This window comes from Theropithecus gelada, chromosome 1, assembly GCF_003255815.1.
Source record: "Theropithecus gelada isolate Dixy chromosome 1, Tgel_1.0, whole genome shotgun sequence".
Lineage (NCBI taxonomy): Eukaryota > Metazoa > Chordata > Mammalia > Primates > Cercopithecidae > Theropithecus > Theropithecus gelada.
Genome location: NC_037668.1, coordinates 82098790 through 82124825, shown reverse-complemented (window position 1 = coordinate 82124825; position 26036 = coordinate 82098790). Strand labels below are relative to the sequence as shown.

The window sequence follows — 26036 nt, the reverse complement described above, 5'->3', positions numbered from 1 at the left end:
AAACTCTGGGCAAAGCTGAACTATAGTGGTTAGGATTGCAAACAAAGGTGGCAAAACTAGGGGAAAAAGGAAATAATTATCACAAAAGTCAGATTATGGTAACCTGGGGGAAGTGCAGTTATCAGGAAGGGACACAGGTGGCTTCTGGAATACTGGCAAGGTTCTTTTTACTTGACTGAGCAGTAGTTACATAGGTGTTCTTTTATATTTTTAATTAATTTTTTATAATTGAGTTGTAGGAATATATTTTACTTTATCATTTAAAACATTTTAAGGCCAGACATGGTGGCTCATTCCTGTAATCCCAGCACTTTGGGAGACTGAGATGAGAAGTTCACTTGAGGCCAGGAGTTTGAGACCAGACTGGCAACATAGTGAGACCCTGTCTCTACAAAAAGTAAGAAAAAAAAATTAGCCAGGTATGGTGGCGCACACCTGTAGTCCCAGCTACTCAGGAGACTGAGGCAGGAGGATTGCTTGAGCCCAGGATGTTAAGGCTGCAGTAAGCTATGATCGTGCCACGGCTCTCCAGCCTGGGCAACAGAGTGAGACCTCATCTCAGAAAAACAAAACAAAACAAAACAAAACAAAAATATCTTTTGAAATTCAATGAGACTTTTCTATGTAAAGTATCAACTGGCACTCAGAGCACAGGAACAGATCAGGAAACCTTGGTTACCAGCTCTGATTGTTGTGTCCTTTCTTCCGTATGCCAAGCTATGCTTGGTGGTAAAATACAAAAAGAATAAGACACCATTCTGTGCTCAAGGGGGTCCCATCCTGCTAAACCTTCCTGAAGTCGTAGAGCTCATGAGTAGTAGAACCAGGTTTCCTGAAGCCAAACCCTTTCCTCTAGTAAAGAAAGATTCATTTCACACAAGGGGATTGCCCTTCTAAAACCAATGATAGTAAATGGTTAATGCTCCCTACCAGACAGCAGACCCCTTGGCTGATCCATCTCCATCCCCAGCGCTTGCACAGAGGCTGGCACCTGCAGACTTTGGAGAATGTGAGGAATAGAGGAGACCAGAGAATAACCCCTGTGTTTTCCCTCTCCCAGGCTGGCCAAGGAGCAGGGCCTTGGCCCATGGTCTCATAGAGCCTGGCCTGTTCTGGAAGAGCACCCAGTTTTTCCTTCTAGGCTACCCAAGCCCCACTGATGATGGGTGAGAGGGAGGAGGACGACGACACTGAGGAAGCCTGGCTGCAGCTGCGGCCCATGGAACCCCTGCCCTCCCAGTGCTGTGGCAGTGGCTGCTCACCCTGTGTGTTTGACCTCTATCACCGAGACCTGGCAAGGTGGGAGGCAGCCCGAGCCAGCAAGGACAGGAGCCTGCTGCGTGGGCCAGAGTCACAGGTGAGGGAGGCTGCTTCTCGATATGAGCACCAGGGCGGCAGAATCTACTAGCCTTGGCCCTGCAAAGCACACCTCTAGGAAGCCTTCCCTGACTGTACAGCAGAAGAAAAGAGTACACATAACAGAAGCAAACAGATCCAGGCTCAAAGCCCAGCCCTGAAGCAAACTTATTAGCAGCTGTGTGGTTTGAGGCAAAGTTCCTTAGTCGACCTAAGCCTTAGTTTCCCCATCTGTAAATTGAGGCTAAATGTTTGTGATGTGTAGCACAGAGCTTGACATCCATTTCACTTAACTATGTTTATTGAGTACCCATTATATACCAGGCCCTGTGAGACAGAGAGGATTTGAGAGTGAGCGTGACAGACACAGTCCTTGTCCTTATGGACTAAACTAGCCATAGTTTATTCTAGGTAAATAATGGATGTTAGGGCTGATATTTTTTTCTTCTCTGGCCCTTACTGACTTTTTCCTCCTTAACTCCTGCAGGACTTCATAGTCTGGACTAAGCAGATTAGCCCTTTATTGTAATGTTTAGGAGGGTTCACAGTTATAAATGTCAGAACACCGGACTTCATCCCCTGTATTACACAGATAGGGAAACTGAGGACCCATTCCTTCTGGCACTGTGCATAGGTTTTGTTTTGCATCTGTCCCTGTCTTGGTCTCCCGCATCTGAACAGTCTTCCCATTTTCTGTGTCCCTCCTGACTAATGTGGAGTAGAGGTGTCTCCCATTTCTACCTCTCTCAATGCCATCTGGCATCATCATCACTTTTTTTTTTCTTTTTTGTAGAGATGGAATCTCGCTATGTTGCCAGGGCTGGTCTCGAATTCTTGGTCTCAAGTGATCTTCCCACGTCAGCCTCCCAAAGTGACGGGATTACAGGCGTGAGCCACCTTGCCTAGCCATCATCACTTTTTGACCAACCATTCCTCATTCTTGGGGCTCAAACTAGACCAAAGCTTAGTCATTTTTACACATGTTGTTCTTAAGCTATTATAGATCAGACATTCTGAACAAATGCAGTTGTTTTTCTTTTCTTTTTACTTTCTTTTTTTTTTTTTTTTTTTTTTTGAGATGGAGTTTTGCTCTTGTTGCCCAGGCTGGAGTGCAGTGGCGTGATCTTGGTTCACTGCAACCTCTGCCTCCCAGGTTCAAGCAATTCTCATGTCTCAGCCTCCCAAGTAGCTGGGATTACAGGCGTGTGCCACCACACCTGACTAATTTTATATTTTTAGTAGAGATGGGGTTTCACGAACATGTTGGCCAGGCTGGTCTCGAATTCCTGACCTTAGGTGATCCACCTGCCTCGGTCTCCCAAAGTGCTGGGATTAGAGGCGTGAGCCACCATGCCTGGCCTTGCAGTTGTTTCTCTGAACCCCAAAACAACATGACATCATTATTATTATTATTATTATTATTATTATTATTATTATTATTGCAGAGTCTCACTCCATCACCCAGGCTGGAGTACAGTGGCATTATCTCAGCTCACTGAAACCTCTGCCTCCCAAGTTCAAGCAATTCTCCTGCCTCAGCCTCCTGAGTACCTGGGATTACAGGCACCTACCACCATGCCCAGCTAATTTTTTTTTTGCATTTTTAGTAGAGTTGGGGTTTTACCATGTTGGTCTTGAACTCCTGACCTCAACTGATCTGCCTGCCTCAGCCTCTCAAAGTAGTGGGATTACAGATGTGAGCCACTGTACCTGGCCGTATTTTTGCTTTTTATGGAGATAGAGACGGGGTCTTGCAATATTGCCCAGGCTGGGCTCAAACCCCTGGGCTTACGCGAACCTCCCATCTTGGCCTCCCAAAGTGCTTCCTAGGATTACGGGCATGAATAACTTTATATTTAATGTCTCCTTGTACTTCTGCCACTGGAAGGTGGTGATGGGGACTAGAGTGCTCTGGCTTCTGCCAGTGACTGGGGAATGTTTGTGACAACCTCTGTGCTTTCTTTCTTCTCACTGCCCTCCATCTCCACGTGGCTCACCCCTTCACTTCTTTCTGATCTCTGCCCAAATTTCATTTATCTTCCTAACTCAGGACTACCAGACACCATCTAGATGTATTCTTTTATGTGTATATTGTCCATCTTTTTGCTAAAATATCAGTTCTGGCAGAGAAGGGGCCTCTGTCTTTCTCACTGTTCTATCCTCGGCACCTTGAGTAGTTCCTGGCATTACAGTCGGCACTCATTAAATATTTGTTTTATGAATGAATGTGTTTCTCCCAGATCTACTAAGTACCATATCCTGTGTGCTAGGCACAAGGAGATTGGTAATAAAGATGCCAGGGTACCAGTGCTGAAAAAACTCAGCTTACAGAAGGGGGACAAAGAATCACAGGGTTACTTGGCTGGTCACGGTGGCTTACGCCTGTAATCCCAGCACTTTGGGAGGCCGAGGTGGGTGGATCACCTGAGGTCAGGAGTTCAAGACCAGCCTGGCCAACATGGTGAAACCCCATCTCTACTAAAAGTATAAAACTTAGCTGGATGTGGTGGCACACGTCTGTAATCCCAGCTACCCGAGAGGCTGAGATACGAGAATCACTTGAATCTGGTAGGCAGAGGTTGTAGTGAGCCGAGATCTCACCACTGCACTCCAGCCTAGGCAACAGAGCGAGACTCTGTCTCAAAAAAAAAAAAAAAAAATTGCAAACAGATGGAAGCAAACAAACACAAACGTTTTGTCAGTCCTGTAAAATAGCATATTCCAATTTGTAATTTTGTTTTTTAACTTTTAATGAAGCAATAATAATAGGAAAAGATTTTACATTCCCATGGTAACTTATATTTTATAAAATGCTTTTTATATTGTATCTCATCTGACCCTCATGATAACCCTATAAAGTTATCAGGGATGAGTGGCCCTTTTTATAGACTAGGAAACTGAAACCCAGAGGATCAGTTGATATGCTGAAGACTCCACAGGGAGGCAGTAGCTGAGCTGGGGCTAAACCCAGTTCTCCCAACTCCCAGTCCAGTGTTCCTTCCAAAGCACCAGGCAGCTGTGCCGGAGGGTACCCAGGTGCTCTGGCTGATGATGAAGAGGTCATCCTGGATGGGGGGTGTGGGAAGGGGCACAGTGGAGACGAGGCCTCGAATGCCAAGCCCGAGAATTTCTGTCGATTCAGTGATATTGTCAGCACTACCATGGGTAACTGGGGTTCCAGAGTTGGTGCTGCAGGAACACATGGTGCCAGGCCCTAAGCTGGGATTGAGGGGTCGCAAGAGTAAATGGAGTATTTTACAGGAGAGAAAGGTCTGTGAGTCACAGCATTCAGAGAAGGCTTCCTGGAGGAGATGCAGGTTGGGGTGGAATGTTAAAAGCAATGGGCTGAGACTTCCACATGAATTTGAATCTTTGTCTACAATGTGACTGTAGACAAGTAAGCCAGCATGACTCAACTCAGGCCTCAGTTTCCACATATGTAACACACAGATATTGGGTTAGATATTCTGAGGTCCCATCAACTTATAAATTATGCAAATCTGGATTTTAGCAGGTTTGAAGAATGGGTATGTCTTTTACACATTGGAGATGAATGTTCTGGATAAGAGGGCACTGCTTGAGCTAATAAAGACTCAGAAGTGGGAGGCAGCAGGGTGTTCCTGGGAGGATGAAGAAAAGTCTGGCACCAGATGCCTGGGAGATAAAATGGGGTGTGAGGGTCATCCACAGGGCCCTTGAGTGTCCAGGTAAGGAAGGAGCCCGCACTTTACCCTGGAGCTGAGGGGAGCCATGGAATGCTTAAGAGCAGGATAGGCTCAAAGGAAAGCGCTCTGGCATTCTTGGATCTGATTTTCAAAGGGGAGTAAGGTGAGGCTAGTGTCCAGTTTACAGGAAACTTCCCGAGCCAAGACAGCCTCTCCTTGGGGACAGTGGGAAGGATGCTATGGATGCCTGTGTGTCTGTGGAGCCCCGACCTCTAGCTGTTGGATCTCTTCCTGTTGCAGAGCTGCCCCTCCAAGCTGAACCCAGAGACCTTCGTGGCCTTCTGCATCAGTGCCGTGGACAGACTCACTAAGGACACATACCGTGTCCGGTTTGCTCTACCCGGGAACAGCCAGCTTGGCCTGCAGCCTGGCCAGCACCTCATCCTACGGTACACTCAGGTAGCGGGAGGACCAAAGCTTCACAGCCGTGCTTTGCTATTTGCTAGCTGCTGGCCTTGAGCAACTAGCGTACTCTCCCTTAAGCCTCCATTTGTCATCTTCAAGATAGATATAGTGACACATGACTCAGAGGGTTCTTGGGATTGAACTAGATAATGCATTTTCATAATAAATAATAACAACACAATCACTTTAATAGCACTTACTATCCAAGGCACAGTTCTGTGTGCTTATAGGCGTGAGATAATTTAACCCTCACAAAATCCTGTGTGGTAGGTGCAGTTATTTCCCAGAGGAAATTGAAGTAAGAGAGGTCCAGAAACTTGCCAAGGTCACACAGTTAGGAAATGTTGGAGCCAGGATTTGAAGGCAAGCAGTCTGGCTTTAGAGCTTGTGGTATGAACCTAATATGATTAGTACCAATTGATAGAATTGAGAATAAAGGGCTTGCCCAGCACCACATAGCTAATAAGTCACAGAGCCAGGATTTAAACCCAGACAGTCTGGCTCCTGAGTTACGCTCTTTACCACTCCTCTGAGGTTCCTACTTCCTCCCAGTCTACTTAGGCACTCTACTGCCACCCCAGTCCCCACCCCTGCCTGCCCAGAGACAAGACCCTTTGGAATGTCTGGGTAGAGTTGTCTGTTAGGCTGTTGGCTCTGTGAATCTGAGGCTTAATAGAGAGATCTGAGCTGCAGTCATGGGTTTGGGAGTCATTGGCACATACCTGAGTGGTATTTGGAAACGTGTGCATGGAAAGAGAAAGGCTCATAGTACCAAACCCTGGAAACACCAGCATCTATGGCATTGGCAAGAGGGGGATGAGCCAGCAAAGGAAACAAGGTGCAGCCAGAGGAGAAGGTGGAAGCCAGAAGAGCACTTACTGCTGCTCAGACTCTGGCCACTTGCTTCACAATGGTCCCTGGTATTTGTGTCCAGCTCCTTCTGGCCTGTGGCCTGGCCAGCAGTCCTAGAAGTTCACTATCCCAGTGGGCAGGAGGGGCCACAGGGCAGGTCACAGTCCCAGGCATCCTTCCATCCATGAACCAGAATGCCCAGAATTGCCTGCCTCCAGGCTAGCTCCCCTCCTTCACCCACTCTGTCCCTGCAGTGACATCCCTAACACACATATTTGACCATGTGACTCTGGAGTGCAGCATGGAGGCAATGTGGCACCCCAGAAGGTATCTGAGGTACACATCGCCTCCATGATGATATCCTAACCCAAGGCCCCAGCTTACTTTCCCACCATGTTCTTCTCCCTTTGCCATCCCACCCCTGCCCTGGTCTCAGCCTCCTGCTCCACACCCGATTCCCGCCACCCTTCCTGTCCCAATTTGCCCTTGTCAGTGACTGGCCTATCCTGCAGTGCCCACCTCCAGGAGGTTTCCTAGGCTCCCAGAGGAGACTGCGCACTCCCTCTGAAATGTATCAGTTTTACCTCTGTTGCAGCAGACGTCATAGTGCTCTGCTGCTCATAGAGCCATGCTCTATGCTCTGTTCCTTATGTCCCCATTTGTTTCATATGCATTTATTAAGTATTTCTGTCCAGCCCCTCATGCTTTTGGTGCATTGAGACAGGGCCTATTTAATCTTTGCATACCTCAGAGAAGAAAGTTTTGTACGTAGTAGGACTTGAGAGAAGACTGCTTAGGGAAGCTCCTGGGAAACTCTGAGGAACAGTGGTGAGGAACCCATCTCTGAAGTTAGAGCTGTGATTGCATTTCAGCTGTGCAAGTGACTTCACTTCTCTAAGCATTGGATTCCTCATTTGGGTTGTTGTTTGAGTTAAATGAGATAATGCATATGAAATGCTTGTTACATGCATACATTTAATACACCATGGCTATTACTGTGACTCATGGTGGTTATCCTGACCCTCTTTTTGGTAGCATAGAGAGGATTCATGCATGAGATAGGGCTTCAGACTAGGGCCCTTTGAGGATCCTTCCAGTCCTAATGCTTCTGTCAAGTGCTAGTAAGTGTTTAATAAATGTTAGCAGTTGTTTTTATCTTTATCACTCTGTGGTCGAGAAGAGGTCAGGAAAAATGACAGTCATGTCTTCAAAACAACTCACATCCTCAGTGTACTTTTTGAAGCACTCTCCCATCCACACAACTGGAATGCAGATAGCTGTCCCCATTTTACAAAAGCGGCCACGGGAGATGAGATGATCTACTGGGATCTCACAGCCAGCACGTGGCAGTGGATGAGCCCAGTACTCTTTTTTTTCTGTTGCATCTTGCCTGCCTCTCAGTGAGGACCTTTATTTTCAACAGCCTGGCAGAGGAGGTAGCTCATAAGGATTTGCAGTTGTTTGTTTGTTTGAGACAGAGTCTTGCTCTTTTGCCCAGGCTGGAGTGCAGTAACATATGATCTCGGCTCACTGAAACCTCCGCCTCCCGGGTTCAAGTGATTCATGTGCCTCAGCCTCCCGAGTAGCTAAGACTACAGGTGTGCACAGATGTGCACCACCACACCCAGCTAAATATTTGTATTTTTAGTAGAGACAGAGTTTCACTATGTTGTCCAGGCTGGTCTCAAACTCCTGACCTCAAATGATCCACCCACCTCGGCCTCCCAAAGTGTGGGGATTACAGATCTGAGCCACCGTGCCCAGCCTTAAAAGGGTTTGTTGAATGACTGGCTGACTGACTGCATGCTTCTCTTTCCCAGAGGGATAGTAGATGACTTAGAAATTCAGAGAGCCTATACGCCCATCAGCCCTGCCAATGCAGAAGGATACTTTGAAGTGTTAATTAAGGTGAGTTGACCTTCGAGGATGCTCTCAGATGCCGTGGACTTGTGCCTCCTCTGCCAAGTTGGTCATGATGGGGCAGTTCCTACCAATGTGGGGAAAGTCAGGGTTCACGGGAAAGGGGGCTGACCTGAGGGAGAAGCAGGGACAGGTGAAAGAGGACTTCTTCCATCTCCTTTCCTGGGGAAGGGACTGCCGCTAGTCCACCAACAAAGGGCTGTTCCAGTATGTTCCTGACAGATTTTACTAAAAGATAACTCCGACTGAGAAGGGGAAGAAGGGAAACTGCTCGCCTCACCTTCCCGCCATCTGTGGAGAGTGAGCACCAAGTTGCACAGGGAAGGGGAGCCAAGGCCCCCTGCACCCACTGTGTGCTGAGCACAGGGGTCCAGAGGTGAGTCAAGCACAGTGCCTACCCTCAAGATACCTGCCCAGGACAAGTGACCAGATCAGGACAATGCAGTGTGACAGATTTTGTGCATAAGGAGGCCCAGCCCAGCTCAGCGACTGGGTTGCAGGGGAGGCAGGCCGGGCTTCCTTGGAGAAGCTATGTGTCTAGGGAGTGGAGAGCTAGAGGGAAAATGTGGGAAGGAAACTCAGTGCTGGGAACAACATGGACAAAGGCAATTGGGGAAGTAAGTCCTTTGTTCTGGAACAGAAGGAAGGCATGCCAAAGGAGCAGGATGCAAGCTGAGAGGTTTAGGCAAGAGGTAGGACATGGAGAAGCTTATGGACAGGACTAACCTAACATCACTTCTCAGGGGAGGTGGGCAGGACCAGGGGCATTGGAATTGGACCTTGAATTCCAATTCCAATGCACTGGAATTGGAGTGCAAATTGGCAGTGGCCATAAATGGCATTCTAGGCTGAGGGGATGGTTAACCAAAGGTTGGGAGGGGTGAAATAGAACAAGTCTTCTAGGAACCGTACCCAGCCTGAGAACCAGGAGGAGAGGGTGCTGGTGGAGCAGGCGGGGTGGATGGAGGAATTGGCAGAGATGAGATGAACAAAGTAGGGGTGCAAAACACCCTGGAGACCCAAGGAATAGGCAACAAATATATAAGAAGTTGTGGAGGCCCAATTATGTGGAAAGAATAATTAGGTTGAGCTACATGAAATTGCTGATATTCTAACTTTTTTGACTTAAAGAAACATCAACTTCATGTGGGCCAACCTAATACACAGCTCTAGATCATCATTTCCCAAATGGAATCATTACAATATTTAAGAATAGTGTTCACATCCTTAATCTACCTTATAAGACATGACTTATTATCTGTATTGCATTGATAAGTAAGCTGAGTCCCACAGAGGCCCCAAGGCCCCACAGCTAGTAAGAAGTGCTGCTGGTAGGTGAGTCCTGCCCCCTGACACCGAGACCTCAGCACTGCCTCCAGCTTCCGCCTTCCTACCTGCCATCAGAGTGCGAGTATTTATTCCCTCACACATAAGCTTGGATGGGATCCCTTCTTCACACAACTGTTTGTCTGGGAGATTCCACAAATCCTCTCCAAATGGCCTGCTTCCCCAAGCTGCTTCTCAGGGTGTGTTTCTGTGGAAAGGATAAGCCTGGAGACAGTTCTTCAGGGCAGCTGGATCTCTCCCAGCTGCAAGGCTGATTTTCTCCTTCGTTTACTGGAAAGCCTCTCTTTAGAGAGATGCCTAATTATCTCTAAGCCACTGGCTAGGAAGAGCCAAAAATGTCTTTGCAAATTGGGAAGGCAGGCAGGGCTTATCGTTTGACCCTCCCATGTAGAAGGGAAGGAGAAGCTCCCATTTCTCAGGCACTTTCTGGGTACCAGGTACTGCCCCTGTCTCTTTATTCTAATTATCGCATTTCAACCTCATAACCACCCTATAGAGTAGATCATATTATTCCCATTTTACAGATGAAGAAACTGAAGCTCAGAAAGATGACATCATTTGTCTCAAGGCCCCTTGGGTAATATCATCCAAATGGAAGGACAAAAGTTCAGTGTCAGTTCTGTTTAACAAGTATGTATTAAGCATTTACTCTGTGCCAGGCTCTGTGTGGGTATGTATTAGTCCATTTTCACACTGCTGATAAAGACTTACCTGAGAATGGGCAATTTATGAAAAAAATGAGTTTAATGGACTCACAGTTCCACATGGCTGGGGAGGCCTCACAATCATGGCCGAAGGTGAAAGGCATATCTTACATGGTGGCAGATGAGAAGAGAGCTTGTACAGGGAAACTCTTCTTTGTAAAAAACATCAGATCTCATGAGACTTATTCACTATCGCAAGAACAGCACGAGAAAGACCTGCCCCCATGATTCAGTTACCTCCCACTGGGTCCCTCCCGCAACACATGGGAATTCAAGGTGAGATTTGGATGTTGACACAGCCAAACAATATCAGGGTACTAAAGACAACATGGAAGAATCCTTCCCCTCTTCTTGGGTGCTGTCTATGCCATATGGCCTCTAAGGCCACAGCTGGGATCATGTCTCCCCCTAGACAGGGGCCAGAAAACAAAGCATGCATGGAGACAACCTCCAGCAAGGCAGGAGAAAAAACGCACCTTTCCTTCTAGACCCCTTCCAGTTGAGCCAGGGACTTCCCTTGCATTGTGCACGTGGTGCCCAGGGAAGTCAGGGATGATATCCGAGATGGCCATGGGTGCTTAAAAACAGGTCTGGGGACCAAAGCCATGTCTCTCTGTTAAGCCTGGCTATAATCTTACTCCAAACACCCTTCCAGTCCTGTTTCCCAGTGCTTCACCCTCACCCTCACCCTACCATGTTCCCTTGTTGTTCCCAAAACATGACCCAGATTGTCCTACCCCTGACCATACTACACCTGATGTCCAGAGTCCTCTCTGCACCCCTGCTCACATCCCCAGTGAATTCTATCTTGCCCATCTTTCAAGTTCCAATTCAAATGCTTCCCCCTCCAGGAAGCCATCCTTGATCCCATCCATGGAAGTGACTGCAGCCTTCTCAGGTTTATTCCTAGTTTATTCTTGTCATGGGTATTAGATGGTCTCTACCTTGTATATGTCTGAGACTTAGGTCCCTTCTGGATTGTAAGCTCCTTAAGGGGACAGCCTGAATCTGGATTGATTGATTGATTGATTCATTCAGGTATTTATTAAGTTATTTCCATGGTTCAGGCACTGGCTGCCTTCATGGAGCTTAAGATCTAGGTGTCTTGCCTGCATCCTTAACATGGTACCTGGTACAGAGTGGACAGACACCCAGGCAATATAGACTCCCCTCTCCATGGAGGAATCATTCCTGTAACCTTCATTTTTCATCCAGCCAGGAGATGGTGTAGAATAATGCAGAGACTGCAGATGGGTGGCCTGAATCTAGCCCACAGATGTATTCAGTATTGGCCAGCATAGAGTTTTAAATTTTTGAATTAATTGCAGACATTTCAAAAATGGGAGATTTTAAATAAAAATATGGATTTCCTGCCTCTTTTGGAAAATCAATAGATCTGGCCAGTTAGGCCCCACAAACTATAGACTGAAACCTGCAAAGTGGCTTCCCTCCTTAGAAGGATTGCTTGCCAACTTATCATAATCCCCATCACTCCCTATTGTCTCCCTGATGCTGAGACTGTGTGTTAATTGCCATTAATCATCACCCGGTTCTTCACTCATTTATGGTACCTGCATGGTCCCTGTGGGCATTTGGGTTTGGGACCTCTATGTTGAAGGCTTTAGGTCCTATGGATTCTCATCCCAGTCTCCTGTCTACCTTCTGTGTAAGCTTCTGGGCCTCATCTGAAAATTGGGAATGACTGTACCAACTTTGTAGGATGAGGAGGACAATTACATGAGGTAACACATGTGAAGCACTTAGCATACAGAACAGGCTCCACATTAATAGCTAATCTGGTTTGTGTTGGCAGCATGTACCTATCCCACTGATGTCTCCCTGTGTTTGCTTCCAGTGCTACCAGATGGGGCTGATGTCCCGGTATGTTGAGTCCTGGAGAGCAGGAGACACAGCTTTCTGGCGAGGACCTTTCGGAGATTTCTTCTATAAACCAAACCAGGTCAGTGCCAGCACCTTAAATCCTCAAGAGATCCCTATTGACTGTGGTTTTCATGTTTCAGCCCACAGCATCTCACTGTGCCATTCTCCCTGAGCTCACACACAATCCCAAGTGTATCCTTGGGGTTGGACATGGGAGAAGATGGAATAGACACTTATTTTTTTATTTAGAGATGGAGTTTCACTCTTGTTGCCCAGACTGGAGTGCAATGGCGTGATCTCGGCTCACTACAACCTCCACCTCCCAGGTTCAAGCGATTCTCCTGCCTCAGCCTCCCAAGTAGCTGAGATTACAGGCATGCACCACTATGCCTGGCTAATTTTGTATTTCTAGTAGGTATAGGGTTTCTCCATGTTGGTCAAGCTGGTCATGAAATCCCGACCTCAGGTGATCCACCCACCTCAGCCTCCCAAAGTGCTGGGGTTACAGTCGTGAGCCACCACTTCCAGCCGGAATAGACACTTATAAATGAAACTGCCTGCCCAGCTCCAAAGTTACCCAGGGCACCCATTGCTTAGAACATCAGACTCACGTACTTGGCGTTTAGGAGCCCTTATGCCCTCTGACCCTCAGACACCTTCCAATTTCACAGTGCAGTCACATGACTAAATATGCCCCATGGCTTCCTGCTTCCCAGCTCAGATGGCTCTTCTCATCATCATCCTGGCATTTTTAAACCCTTCCCCGACTTTCCCAGAAAGAATTCGTAATTTCTCATCAGTTGGTGCATATCTGGAAAGCATTATGACAGTATGTACCAAGAGTCTTCAGAGTCTTCAAATCCTTGGCCCCAGTAATTCCACTATGGAAGTCTGTCCTACAGAATGAATCAAAATGCTGGCTCTTTTGCATATGTTCATTGCATCTTTATTTAAAATAGCAGAAAATTGGAAACAACTGAATATCCAACAGCAGGGGAACAGTTAGGTACACTGGGCTACAGGTACTTGATAGAATAATATCCTGGATTTTAAAATTATGTTTATAAATGATGTTATATACTTATGCTGTAAGATCAAGTGACAAACCCTAGGTACAAAACTGAATATACAGGAGGTTGGGAAATTAAGTTAAAATGCACAGAGAAAATATGAAAAGAAAATGCAATGAAATGTTAGCAGTTCTGGGTAGTGAAATTATGGATGATTTTTATTTTCTTCATTATACTTTCTAAATCATTTGCAGTGAACACCTATTACTTTATAATTAGGAAAACAAAGCAAAATGAAAACAAATGGAAAAGAATGAATCAAGCCTTCCTCTCCATTCTTTTTGTTTAATTTTAAAATAGCTTTTTTGGCTGGGCACAGTGGCTCATGCCTATAATCCCAGCACTTTGGGAGGCCGAGGCAGGTGGATCACCTGAGGTCAGGAGTTTGAGACCAGCCTGGCCAACATGGCAAAATCCTGTCTCTACTAAAAATACAAAACATACTAGCCAGGCATGGTGTCATGCACCTGTAATCCCAGCCACTTGGGAGGCCGAGGCATGAGAATCATTCAAACCCAGGAGGCAGAGGTTGCAATGAGCCGAGATTGTGCCACTGCACTCCAGCCTGGGTGGCAGAAAGAGATTCTGTTTAAAAAAAGAAAAAGATCTTTTATTATTTTTTTCTTTTATAAATGCAGTACGTGTTCATTACCCAAAAATCAGCAGACAAAAAAAAAAAGAAAAGAAAAAACACTCACAGGCAATCTACCCAGACACACCCATCTTATGGCTTGGTGTATATCCTTCCAAATCCTCTTCCACATGAGTATATGTACAAATGCATACTGCATGTACATGTGTAGTATATATGTATAATAATATCAAGCACGTGCAGCACCTCATGCGTGCCAGGCTCGGACCTTAGCACTTGCTATATGGTAACTTACACAGTCTTCACAGCAGCTCTTAGGTGCTACAACCCCATTCTACAGATATGTGCTATGCATATGTTAATACTCTTCCATAGTATTCTCCTAGTACTAACCATGCTTAGCCTTGCATTTTAGACCCTGCATCCCCCAGATGCTTGAGAGCAGGGAATGGAAATCGTTCATGTTTCCTCCTTGTCTTGAGTGGATAACAGTTGAACGTTGTCTTCACCACCTTTTCTGGTGGAGCCTCCCAATGCCTTGTGGCTGCTCCTTCACATGCACAGAATACTTGAAAGGTCCTGCATTTATTTCCTGCCTTCCTGCCTTCCCCTTTCCTTTCCTCCCTCTGTTGCCCAAGCTGGAGTGCTGTCACAGCTCACTACAGCTCCACCTACTGGGCTCAAGCAATCTTTCTGCCTCAGCCTCCCAAGTAGCTGGGACTACAGGCGTGTATCACCATGCCCAGCTAAGTTTTGTATTTTTTTGTGGACACAGGATTTCACCATGTTGCCCAGGCTGGTCTCAAACTCCTTGGCTCAAGTGATCCTCCCCACTCAGCCTCCCAAAGTGCTGGGATTATAGGCATAAGCCACCATGGATTTCTTATCTGGGGAGTCTGTAGGACCTGATGGTGAGGAAAAAGAAATGGTGTCTCACACCTTAATATGCAGTCACTGAAATTTCAGTAAGCCTTGGTTTCACCATGCAAGGACATCTGGGAAGCTCCTGCCCTCTTCCGGGCCCTGTTTTGCTGCTCTGCAGTTGTCTTCATTACAGATGGATATTACATCAGCCCTGAGGACTGACATATTAGCATCTGTCTGTGCATTCATTCAACAAACAGACACAAGTGTTCACCCAGTGCCAGGGGACTCTGGGGACCCAGAGATGGGTCAGATGAGTCCCCTGTCCTCCAGAAGCTCACAGTCTGCTGGGGGAGTCAGACACACAGACAGATGACAGCAGCACAGTGTGGCCGGTGTGGTTCAGAGGGACTCACAGGGAGCTGTGGAAACACAAAGAAAGGACCCTCCCCTTCCCCTGCTTGGGGAAGGCCTTCCAAAGGATAGCCCGAGCTAGGATGGGAGGAGCGGAGGAGCATGGCAAGCTGAAGACCTGGAGGCTGGAGAGAGCACTGATGCAGAATAGCTGCCAGGCATGAGTCTCAGCAGCTTAGGGAGAGGGAGGGATCTCATTGGATCTGCACCAGGCAGTTTTCTTTTTTGTTTGTTTTGTTTTGTTTTGTTTGAGACAGGGTTTCACTCTTGCCTAGCTGGAGTGCAGTGGCATGATGGTGGTTCACTACAGCCCCAACCTCCTGGGCTCAAGCGATCCTCCTGTCTCAGTCTTGAGTAGCTGAGATTACAGGCATGAGCCACCATATGCAGCCAATCAAGCACTTTTCTTCATCTCATTTAATCCTTGTAACAGTTCTGAGATAGGTGCTGCTATGGGGAAGTGCTTTTCTTTTTTTACCAGTGAGGACACTGAGGCTCATATTGGTGAAAGAGCTTGCCCAGATCACATGGTTGGGGATTTATACCCAGAGGCCTAATCTCTAGAATGAAGGAGGTGAATACCCCTGCATCACTCAGGTACTAAACTTTAAGGCACTGACCTTAAAGAGGGTCACCCCTCTTTTTTTTTTTTTTTTTTTTGAGATGGAGTCTCACACTGTCGCCCAGGCTGGAGTGCAGTGGCGCGATCTCCACTTACTGCAAGCTCCGCCTCCCAGGTTCATGCCATTCTCCTGCCTCAGCCTCCTGAGTAGCTGAGACTATAGGCGCCCGCCACCACGCCTGGCTAATTTTTTGTATTTTTGGTAGAGACAGAGCTTCACCCTGTTAACCAGGATGGTCTCTATCTCCTGACTTCGTGAACTACCCACCTCGGCCTCCCAAAGTGCTGGGATTACAGAGGGTCACCCCTCTTTAAGAGGCCTAGAGCCCGGAAATAAATTCAGTGAGGAGGAGTTGATGGAACTGGGACCTCTTGGGGTGGAAACTCACCCTTTTTTGTTTGTTTGTTTGTTTGTTTTGAGATGGAGTCTTGCTCTGTTGCCCAGGCTGGAGTGCAGTGGCATGATCTTGGCTCACTGCAACCTCTGCCTTCCAGATTGAGCAATTCTCCTGCCTTAGCCTCCCAAGTAGCTGGGACTACAGGCGTGCACCACCACACTTGGCTAATTTTTGCATTTTTAGTAGAGATGGAGTTTTGCCACGTTGGTCTCGAACTTCTGACCTTAAGTGATCCACCCGCCTTGGCCTCCCAAAGTACTAGGATTATAGGTGTGAGCCACCGCTCCCGGCTGGGAACTCACCTTTTTCAAGTGACTCTTTTGTGCCAGTGCTGTGCAACATGCTTATGCATATTATTTCATTTAGCCTAGAGATGAGCAAGCTCAGAGGTCCAAGGTGGGCCCTTGAGATCTCTGCAGAGGTACCCTGGGGCAGAGGAAGCAGCCCAGAGAGCAGGGCTGGAATGGCATTGGGAGTGGGCAAGGCTTTGATGGGAGTAGGTTTCAGCTCAATGTAAGTAAAGACCTCCCTGGCAAAGGATTTGGCCTATAGTAGGGCAAACTGCCTTGGGAAGTAGTGAGCTCCCTGTCAGCAGAAGTGTGTAAGCAGAATACTTGTGGGGATGCTTTAGTAGGCAACCAGGCCACTTACAGGATGGGCTACACTGTTATGTTCCCTTTCAGCCCCCATATCTCATCGTCTCCATTACTCAAACCTCACATGACTTTCACAAACAAGGACGACTTTCTGGAGGAGGTAGAGAGGGGACATAGGTGGTTGGACACCAAGGAAGGGCACTGCCATCCAGTTGAAGGAAGCTCAAGGAAAAGCCCCATAGTAGAGGGGATAGGGTGAGATTCTCCCAACCCACCTGTCATACATACCCCTTCTATTCCCCAGTATGGTGAGCTCCTCATGCTGGCTGCGGGCACGGGCCTGGCCCCCATGGTGCCCATCCTGCAGAGCATCACAGACAATGAGGATGACGAGACTTTTGTCACTCTAGTCGGTTGCTTCAAGACCTTTGAGAGCATCTACCTGAAAACCTTCCTCCAAGAGCAGGCCTGTTTCTGGAACGTCCGTACCTTCTTTGTACTCAGCCAGGTGAGCCCAGGGTGGTGACTTCCTTTTTTGATTGAGACTCTGCAGTCCCTTTGCACCTGTCCTGAGTACCAGCTCTAGCCTCTTTTGGCAATGGAGGCTGTAGTCATAATCCCTGCCACTGGTGGAGCACCCACCTGTAAGGAAGGAAGGTGTTCTTCTCATGTTCATTATACAGATGAGGAGATGCACGTTCTAGGGGTGAAGCTGCCCACCAGCTCATGCTGCTGGACAGGGCTGAGGCCAGGATTTGAGCCCAGGGCTGTCTGGTTGCCGAGCTCTGGCTCTCACCCCATGCGTTGCTGCCTCCCATCGCCCTCTGGCATCATCAGTTACATGGGCAGGGGCCTGGCTGTAGAGGACATGGCAGGCTGCAGACCTCCCTCCGACTGAGTGATGTTCCTTGAGGCAGAGACCACATGTCTACCTCAGCCTCTTTCTTCAGTGCTTAGCATAATGCCAGGCCCAGAACAGGGACTCCATTAGTGACTGCTGGAGTAAACTGATCTGAGTTCCCTGTGCTTACTAGTATCCTTCCACCTCAGCCTGTCCCTCCATAGGAGGACCCCACCGTAGCTGGCAGCGACTCTCCCTGCTGAACCCTCCTCCCTCTGACTCCACATCCCCTCTGCTCACTCAGGTAACCCTTCTGGGGCCACCCCCATAGGTTAGAGCACGGGGGTTTATCTGCCCCTCATCTCAAGCCAGGCCCTCAGCTACTTTTGCTGGCCTGCCTTTCCCTGGTTGGTAGCTTCACTTTTCCCTCCTGTCCCCCGTGGGTTGGATTCCTGCTGGGCCCCCTGTGTTCCCTGGTGCTCAGGGTCAGCCTTCTTGCCTGGTGCTGTGGAGCACCCTTCTCATCTGGTCCCACTATGAGGCAGCTTTATGTGGTCCCTAAACACTTATTTGATCCTCAACATTGTGGCTGGGTGTGGAGGGTGAGGAAATTGGATTTCCCATCCCAATATAAGGGTCCCTGGGCTCCCCAGGGTCTGGGTTCTGCAGGCCTGTCCATGGGGCAGAATGCTCAGTGGCATGACATTGGGAGCATGGTGAACATTTATAGCAGCAGAAAGTGCCTAAGGAAGGAGAATGGAGCCAAAGGCTAGCGTGCAGCCCAAGGGGTGGGTGCAAGGGATGGGCCACTGTTGCCCAGCAGCACAGACAGCCTGCCTGAGAGCCTGGACAAGGACACTGGGAGGAGGGCAGGAAGGCAGCACCTGGCAGAGGGTCCGCAAGCTGCTGGCCAGCTTTGCTTTCCCTCCTCTATCACCTGAGCATGTGGCAGGTGTCAGAGACACAATAGTGAAGGTGACCAACTCCCAGCCTTCTGGCTGCTCACCTATCTGTGGGTGACAGCCACAGAGGTGGCCGAAAAGGTCTCCCCTTCATTCAGCACATTCTCTGTAGCCAGCACCATTCTAAGCACTTTATTTACTCATTTAATCTCCACTACAATCTTATGAGGCTTATACTGCCATCTTGCTCCTTGTACAGATGTGAAACCACAGAATGGTTAAGAACCTTGCCCAGGGTAACATAGCTGGTTAGTGGAGAGTGGAGTATGAACCCAGGAGGTCCTGCTCAAAGGCTGTGGTCTTAGTGCTCCTCGGAATAAGGCAGCACAGCACAAGGTGCTGTGAAGATGTTCAGGATGCCAGCGGTGGGCAGAGAGGCCAGGCAGGGTCAGGGAGGGCTTTACCAAGCAGGTGGCTTTTCAATTAAAGTTCACCAGCAATAGAAGATTTTTAGCCCCCAGCTGGGCCAGGGTGGTGCCAGTGGCCTGGAGTTGGGCAAGCGAGTGGGCTGGCCATTAGTGGCACGTGAAAGGAGTGACTTGTGGCTCCTGCCTGTCCACACTCCCTTGACTCAGTGTGCGCCCTCACCTGCCTGGGCCACAGCTGCAGCATCCTCAAGAGTCTCCCCGTACCAGCCGCTCCCTGCTGATTTGTCCTGCGTCCTGCAGTCCTAAGGGCAGATCTGACCACACCACCACCCTGTTTCCAGCGCTTCCCTGGCTCCCTACTGCTCACAGGATAAGGTCCACACCTGAGAACTGCCTCCCTCTGCGGCCTCATCTCCCAGCCCGCCCTCCCTGTAAGCTGTGGCCTGATGTCACTGGTCTGCCCATGGTTGCAAGTGTGCTGTGCTTTTCTGGCTTCTGGGCCTTTGCTCACGCCGTTCTGCCTGCCAGGAGTGCTCCCCCTTCCTCACCTCCCACCTGTGTACCCCTCACATTCCTGTTGAGGTAGAAGTCCATCCTGGAAGCTTTCCTAGAGCCCCCAGGCTGGTCTTGGTGGTTCTGCTGCCACCACCCCGGCTCTCCTTCACAGCACCCACCTGCTGCACCGTCACTGTTTGTGGGGTCCCCTGCCCATCTCACCAGCAGCCAGGCCCAGGGCATCTCAGGGTGCAGGTGGGATAGGCTGAGCTGAACCTAAGTAGTCTGAGGGAAATGAGCAGTGGAAAAGGGGAGGTGAGGCCAGTGGGCCCCAAGGCCCCATCTGGTGGGTCAGACTGTAGCGGGAGCATGGGAAATGCCAGATCATCAGAGAGGATTCCCTCATCAGCACAGACTCTGTGAGGTGGGACTCCAGGGCACCCTGTTTGTTTTGTTTTGAGACAGGGTCTCACTCTGTTGCCCATGCTGGAATACAGTAGTGCAATCATAACCCACTGAAGTCTCAACCTCCCTGGGCTTAAATGATCCTCCTACCTCAGCCTCCCAAGCACTGGGACTACAGGCGCATAGCACTTCCCCTAGCTAATTTTCGTATTTTTTTGTAGACCAGCTTTTGTCACATTGCCCAGGCTGGTCTTGAACTCCTGGACTCAAGCGATCCTGCCACCTCAGCCTCCCAAAGTGCTGGGATTACAGGCTTGAGCCACTGTACCTGCCTCCAGGGCCCTTTGAGTGGGCCTCAGAATAGAGGCCTCTCCTCAAAGGGCCTCTGCCAGGGCTTGCACCAGCACCACGGCTCTCTGGACAGTGACTTTCCATAGCGGATACTCTCCTCACAATCACAATCCTGAGAGGTCAGTCACTCAGCCAGGAAAGTGGCAGTGGAGCTCCACTCGCCACCAATCCTGTCTTTGTGCCTAGCCCCAGGAACTAGCAGCTTGCCCTCATAGGATCTGCAGAGTGATGGCTCTGTTCTGGATTTTGTTTTTTGTGGGCTGGTAAGATGGTTTTTTCATTTAAATTCTTCAGACTATATATAGTTGTCCCTTGGTATTCATGGGGGATTGACTCCAGGACCCCCTGCAGATACCAAAATCTGAGGATGCTCAAGTCCTTGATATAAAATGGTGTGGTATTTGCATATAACCTACACACATCCTCCCATGTGCCTTAAATCATCTCTAAATTATAATACCTAATACAATGTAAATATTGAGTAAATAGCTCTTACTGTATTTCTTTTTGTGTTTCTATTGCTATATTGTTATTTTTAAATGTTTTTTAAAAAATATTTTCAATCCACAGTTGGTTGAATCCATAAGTGTGGAACCCATGGATACAGAGGGCTAACTGTATACTTAATGATTTGTATACTTTTCTACACATATGTTGTACTCCAATAAAATGTTCATTTAAAAAAATAGAAGAAATTCCTTCAAGTCACCTGGGAGTGGAACTTTCATTTTGTGACCCTGAGGAGGAAAGCTTCAGCTAAGGCTAGAAAGGCAGAGAGTAGGGTCCTGGGTGCCTGGGGTCACCGTCCAGCCTTGGAATGCGAGCTTAGCCTTTCTCGATGAAGGCATTGTGACCTGGGATCTGTGTTGTATGCAGCCAGGAACCTTGTCTCTTTTGAGCAGCTGCCATATCCCCAGTGGCTAGCTCGGTGCCTGGCACAGAGTAAGCACTTGGTAAATATCTGCTAAATGAACATGTTCATTGAAACCTTAAAAGAAATGAGCAAAAGTTATGCTCCAAGGGTGATGATGATAGCTAACCTCGGAAAGATTCTGGGAAACCCACAGTCAGGGGAGAAAACATTCCTCCCACAGTGACAGGTGTGGCTGCTGGAAGGCAGCGAGAAATGGTGGGACTTGAGTTCTGGTCCTGCTGCTGCCCCCACCTCATCATGTGCCACGGGGAAGTCCCTCTTCCCTGTGCCTCTCCTGTCATGGGAAGGTGATAGTTCCCACAGGCTTGTTTTGGGGATGAGGAGGAAGTGCCTGGCCCACGGTGGGGCTGGATATAGGCTGGCTTCCTACAGCCTCGGTTTCTTTCTTTTGCAGAGAAGAGCTGGCTCTGTGAACACTAAGGATCCCCCGCTCCCTTGTAGTAACCCATGCCTTTCTTGTCTTCCCAGGAGAGCTCCTCAGAGCAGCTTCCCTGGAGTTACCAAGAGAAGACCCGCTTTGGCCGCCTGGGCCAGGACCTAATTAAAGAGCTGGTCGGCTGCTGTCGGAGAAAGCCATTCGCACTTGTCTGTGGCTCGGCTGAGTTCAACAAGGACATAGCCAGGTGCTTACTGTGCGCAGGCCTCACTGAGGACTCCTATTTCCTCTTCTAGCCCTGGCCTCCCTTCCAAGGCCTAGGCCATGGGCCTGCTACTGGGACCCAGGAAGGAGCACAGACTGGAATCAGAAGACATGGAGTCCAGGCCTGGTCCTGCTGCTCATTTGCCAGGTGACCTTGGGCAAGTGTCTTTACTGCTCAGAACCTCTACTTCTCATCTGCCCCATGAGGTTAATCACTCCTCTGGCCTCCTACTATGTGGAAGGAGGACAGGCTGTAGGGACCCTGAGGAAGCGAGCAACCAGCCTGGGAGTCAGGGAAGACTCCTCAGAGGAAGCCAAGTCCAGGCTGAGCCCCAGGAGGAGTAGGAATTGGGCAGGGGAAGATTCAGGAGGAGCTTCCCTGGCCTCTCCGATTAGAGGATCTAATGGGGGCTCCAGCTGTGGCCTCAGCACCATCTCAGATTAGGGCTTCCTGAATGTGTAGGGAAGGACCCAGGAGAGGCTAAAAGCTCTTTGGAGGAGAATTCTACCTTTCCTCCTGTGCCATGAGCCTGACACATGAAGGTCTTGGGTTCTATGACTTCACCATGTCCTGAGAGCAAGGTGGGGCCCTGGACTGTCTTTGTATTGGCCCCAAGCCTTTCCTGCTGTGAACAGCTTCATTCTCAGTCCCCTTTCCTGGCTCAAGAATTGAGCCTAGCAAAAGAAGAGGCACGGGAAGGAAATGCCCCTCCCTCCTTCTGCAGGCAGCCACTCAGCCTGTGCCTTCAGCTCGGTGCCCTGGTGACAGTTGCTATGGAGATCTAAAGATAGAGCAGGAGTCAGGAGACCTGGGTCCCTCTCCCTGCTTGTCCCACTGAGCGGCTGCCAATCCCGGTCCACCCACCCCAGGAACCCGGCACCCCCATCCCAGGAACCCAGTGCCCCTGGGCAGTGCACTGCAGTTAATGAATTCTGCTTTCCACAGCCTGGGCTCCAGCATGCTGCACCAGCTTGGGCTAACTACAGGCAGTCCCAGAATTGGAATACTAAGCCATGGAATCTTGGAGTTAGATGTTTATAGTCATAGAAGTGTACTCCTCACCATATCAAAGCTGAAAGTTCAGGACTTTAAGAAACATACAGTGTGACAGACTTATCGTATACACGGGAAACTGAAGCCCAATGAGACTAAATGACTTGCCCAGGGTAAAACAGTCCATGGCAGAGCCAGCGCTAGAAGCCTCCTAGCTTCAACCTCATGTGCCAGTTCGGCACCAGTGGTTTTCAAACTGCGCTCCACAGGAAACAAGCGTTCTTTGCATAGCAGCAGTGAAAGGACAGCTCCAGATGGATCCCCAGACCCCCCTTCAACCAGAGCAGTTCCGTTTTCATCCCATTTGTATATTGGGGTTTCGAAGTATTTTTATTTGTAGAAAAGGATTTTCCTATCCTGCTCAGAAAAATGGCAACAAATCTCTCTGCTGTGTCACATTTAATAAATAATTGTGACACACAGCTGGGGGATGGTGCCGGAGGTTTCAAACTGCTTCACAGGCAGAGTTCCAGGGTCAGAGAGCATGGAATGCTGTGTGTGACCTTCTCCCAGAACCGTGGGCACAGGAGCGTGTTAAAGGCCTAAAAAGACCAGTAGCAAAGAAACTCCTTTCATTTTGTCTAACCCAGAGTTTCTCAAGCTTATTTAACTTTAGAACACTTTTCTATGGGTTTCGTAGCCTCTTTCTAGCACAGCATAATGAGTGGGAAAGGCCCTGACTGAGAGTCAAAGATTCTGAGCAGGAACCGTGATCTCTTCCTGCCTAGCCTGTGACTTGAGCAAGACACTTTTCCTCTCCCCAGACCTCTGAGGTCTGCGATTTTCCCTCCACCCTTTCCTCTCCCTCAGTTTGCACGTCCTATTGACTCAGCTGCAAATAGCGGGGGCCTGTCAGGAGCCTGACTCTGTTCAGACACCAGGGAAACAACAGCACACCAGGCAGATGCAGTTATGTCCAGTGCGGAACTTACAGCCTAGCAAGGAAGGCAGAAATTCAACCTGTAATTCTAAAAGGGATAGATGTCATGGAAAGGGAAGTGTGGAGTGCTGGGAGAGTGGATGACAGGGGCTTTAGCCCAGTCTAGGGAAAGGCCAGGGGCACACCACTGCCACCAGGGATAGAGGCTTCAAAAGCTTCCAAGTCACTCATATTGAGAGTGTTGCCGGGCATGGTGGCTCACACCTGTAATCACAGCACTTTGGGAGGCTGTGGCAGGCGGATTGTCTGAGCCCAGAAGTTCGAGGCCACCCTGGCCAACATGACAAAACCCTGTCTCTACAAAAAAAAAAAAAAAAAAAAAAAGATTAGCCCCGTGTGGTGGTATGCGCCTATAGTCCCAGCTACTTTGGAGGCTGAGGTGGGAGTACTGCTTGAGCCAAGGAGGTCAAGGCTGCAATGACTGTGATTGAGCCACTGCACTCCAGTCTGTGTGACAAAGCAAGACCCTGTGTCAAAATAATAATAATAATAAAATCAAAAAGAGTGTTAAGGGGGTCTCCACTTAAGGAGTAGAGAGTTCGAGGCAGTTCTCTTATCTCTGTCCTTGTCTGGTTTTAGATGTATGATGTTTAGATACTAGACAAGGCCGCCCAGTGGTAACCAACCTAGAATGTGTTGGCCTCCTCTTCCCCTCACTCCGTGTAGGTTCTGTACAGCCTGGCTGCTGGTGGGATCTCTCATCATGGGACATTGGTGAGGACCCAGCCATGCCCTTGGTGCCAAGAAGCCTAAAGGGCTCCTGTCACCTGGAAACCTGAGGGTACGGGGCCGGGTGCTGTGCCCCACAGGGTGCTGAGCAAGCCCAAGAAGAAGAGTGTGGGGTGTGGAGTATGAATTCAGACCTTTTGGAGCTGGGGGCGATTCCCGTCAGCTGCTGTTCCTTTGATGATGCCCACTGCGTGTTGTGGGAGGCGTGACCACCGTGTGATGTTGCAGTGAGAGAAGGGAGGTTTAGGAGCTAAACATGATACACAGACATCAGGAGGTCAACCAGGTGTCCGCAATCTATGAGCCAGACACAGCTCTCTTTGTGCATGCATCCCAAGCTTCAGGAAGGCAACAGCTACTAGAGGGCCTGGGGACAGATTCTTGTTAGCAGAAGTGGCGATGACTTTAGCTCAACCCTCACCATGTTTACCGGCGTCGCTTCTGCGTTCCCCTCATGGGGCTCCCAGCTCCCAGTCTGCATGCCACCTCCATGCCGAGACCAGACCAGTTTTCCCTACACACAAATCTGGGCCTGTCACTCCCCTGCTTGAAATCCTTCCCTGTCTCCCTGTGGCCTTGAGGTACGGCCTCTCTGCTCTGCCACCTCTCCAGACTTTTTCTATGCCGCCGCCCGCTCACACACACCTCTCAGGCTCCAAACATGTTCTCTTGCGTCAGCCCATCCCTTACACTAGCTGCTTCCTCTGCCTCGCCAGCCTCCCACCTTCCCATCTCCCACTCACCTTTTTTGCCTCCTCATCTTCTGAGGTCTCAGCTCAGTGCCACTTCCTCTGGGGAGCCTCGCCTGTGTCTTCCACTCCAGCTTGGTCAGTGAGCACAGGGGCTTGTGTGCTTTTCTGTCGCTGCACCCGTCAGTCTCATCTGCATGTGGGCATGAGGGCCAGCCCATTGCACCCCTGACAGGAGAGGATGCTCAGCACTTCCTGAATGGCAAATACCTGAGTGATAAACAACTCATGTTCAGGAAGTGCTTTCCGGGTGGCAAAATGTGTTTCCTCTACTTTGAAGCACAGAATCTTCATCAATATGCATGCTATTTTATTACCCCAATTTACTGATGAGGAAACTAAGCTTCTGAGACTTCAAGCAATTTTCCAAGGTCATGTAGGGGTACCCAAGTTCCAGCATGTTGTGATTGTTGTAAAGGTTATGTGTGACACATGAGTGTACCCAGAAATGTGTATAAAGATTGTTATTGATGGCCAGGCGCGGTGGCTCACGCCTGTAATCCCAACACTTTGGGAGGCCGAGGTGGGCGGATCACCTGAGGTCAGGAGTTCGAAACCAGCCTGGCCACCATGGTGAAACCCTATCTCTACTACAAATACAAAAATTAGCTGGGTGTGGTGGCACACACCTGTAATCCCAGCTACTCGGGAGGTGAGGCAGGAGAATCGCTTAAACCCAGGAGGCGAGGTTGAAGTGAGCCCAGATCGCACCACTGCACTCCAGCCTGGGCGACAGAGTGAAACTCACAAGGAAAGGTTTTTATTGCTGCATTCTCTGAAATAGCAAAGAATAAAAAAAACTGCCTGTAGATACAGCAATTA

General features: G+C 49.0%; 1 protein-coding gene across 2 annotated transcripts; it reads left to right on the top strand.

Annotated features, from left to right (window-relative positions):
* Nucleotides 1-327: 327 nt before the first annotated feature.
* LOC112619602 (NADH-cytochrome b5 reductase-like) lies at nucleotides 328-24047 on the top strand. 2 transcript variants are annotated; one of them, XM_025377711.1, is made up of 7 exons: nucleotides 328-397; nucleotides 1061-1357; nucleotides 5322-5470; nucleotides 8159-8246; nucleotides 12165-12269; nucleotides 17051-17254; nucleotides 21571-24047. In XM_025377711.1, exons 2-7 carry the CDS (start codon nucleotides 1160-1162, stop codon nucleotides 21772-21774), a joined length of 948 nt encoding a protein of 315 aa, XP_025233496.1. In that variant the 5' UTR covers nucleotides 328-397; nucleotides 1061-1159; the 3' UTR covers nucleotides 21775-24047. The 2 variants fall into 2 exon arrangements, with proteins under 2 accessions (XP_025233496.1, XP_025233570.1); XM_025377785.1 differs by lacking the exons at nucleotides 328-397; nucleotides 5322-5470; nucleotides 8159-8246 and having other exon boundaries at nucleotides 1069-1357.
* The last annotated feature ends 1989 nt before the right edge of the window (nucleotides 24048-26036 follow it).

Coding starts and splice junctions, on each gene's coding strand:
- LOC112619602 (XM_025377711.1), top strand. CDS start 1,160: ATGATGGGTGAGAGGGAGGAGGACGACGACACTGAGGAAGCCTGGCTG. Junction 12,270..17,050: donor TCTTCTATAAACCAAACCAG/GTCAGTGCCAGC, acceptor TCTATTCCCCAG/TATGGTGAGCTCCTCATGCT. Junction 17,255..21,570: donor CCTTCTTTGTACTCAGCCAG/GTGAGCCCAGGG, acceptor TTGTCTTCCCAG/GAGAGCTCCTCAGAGCAGCT.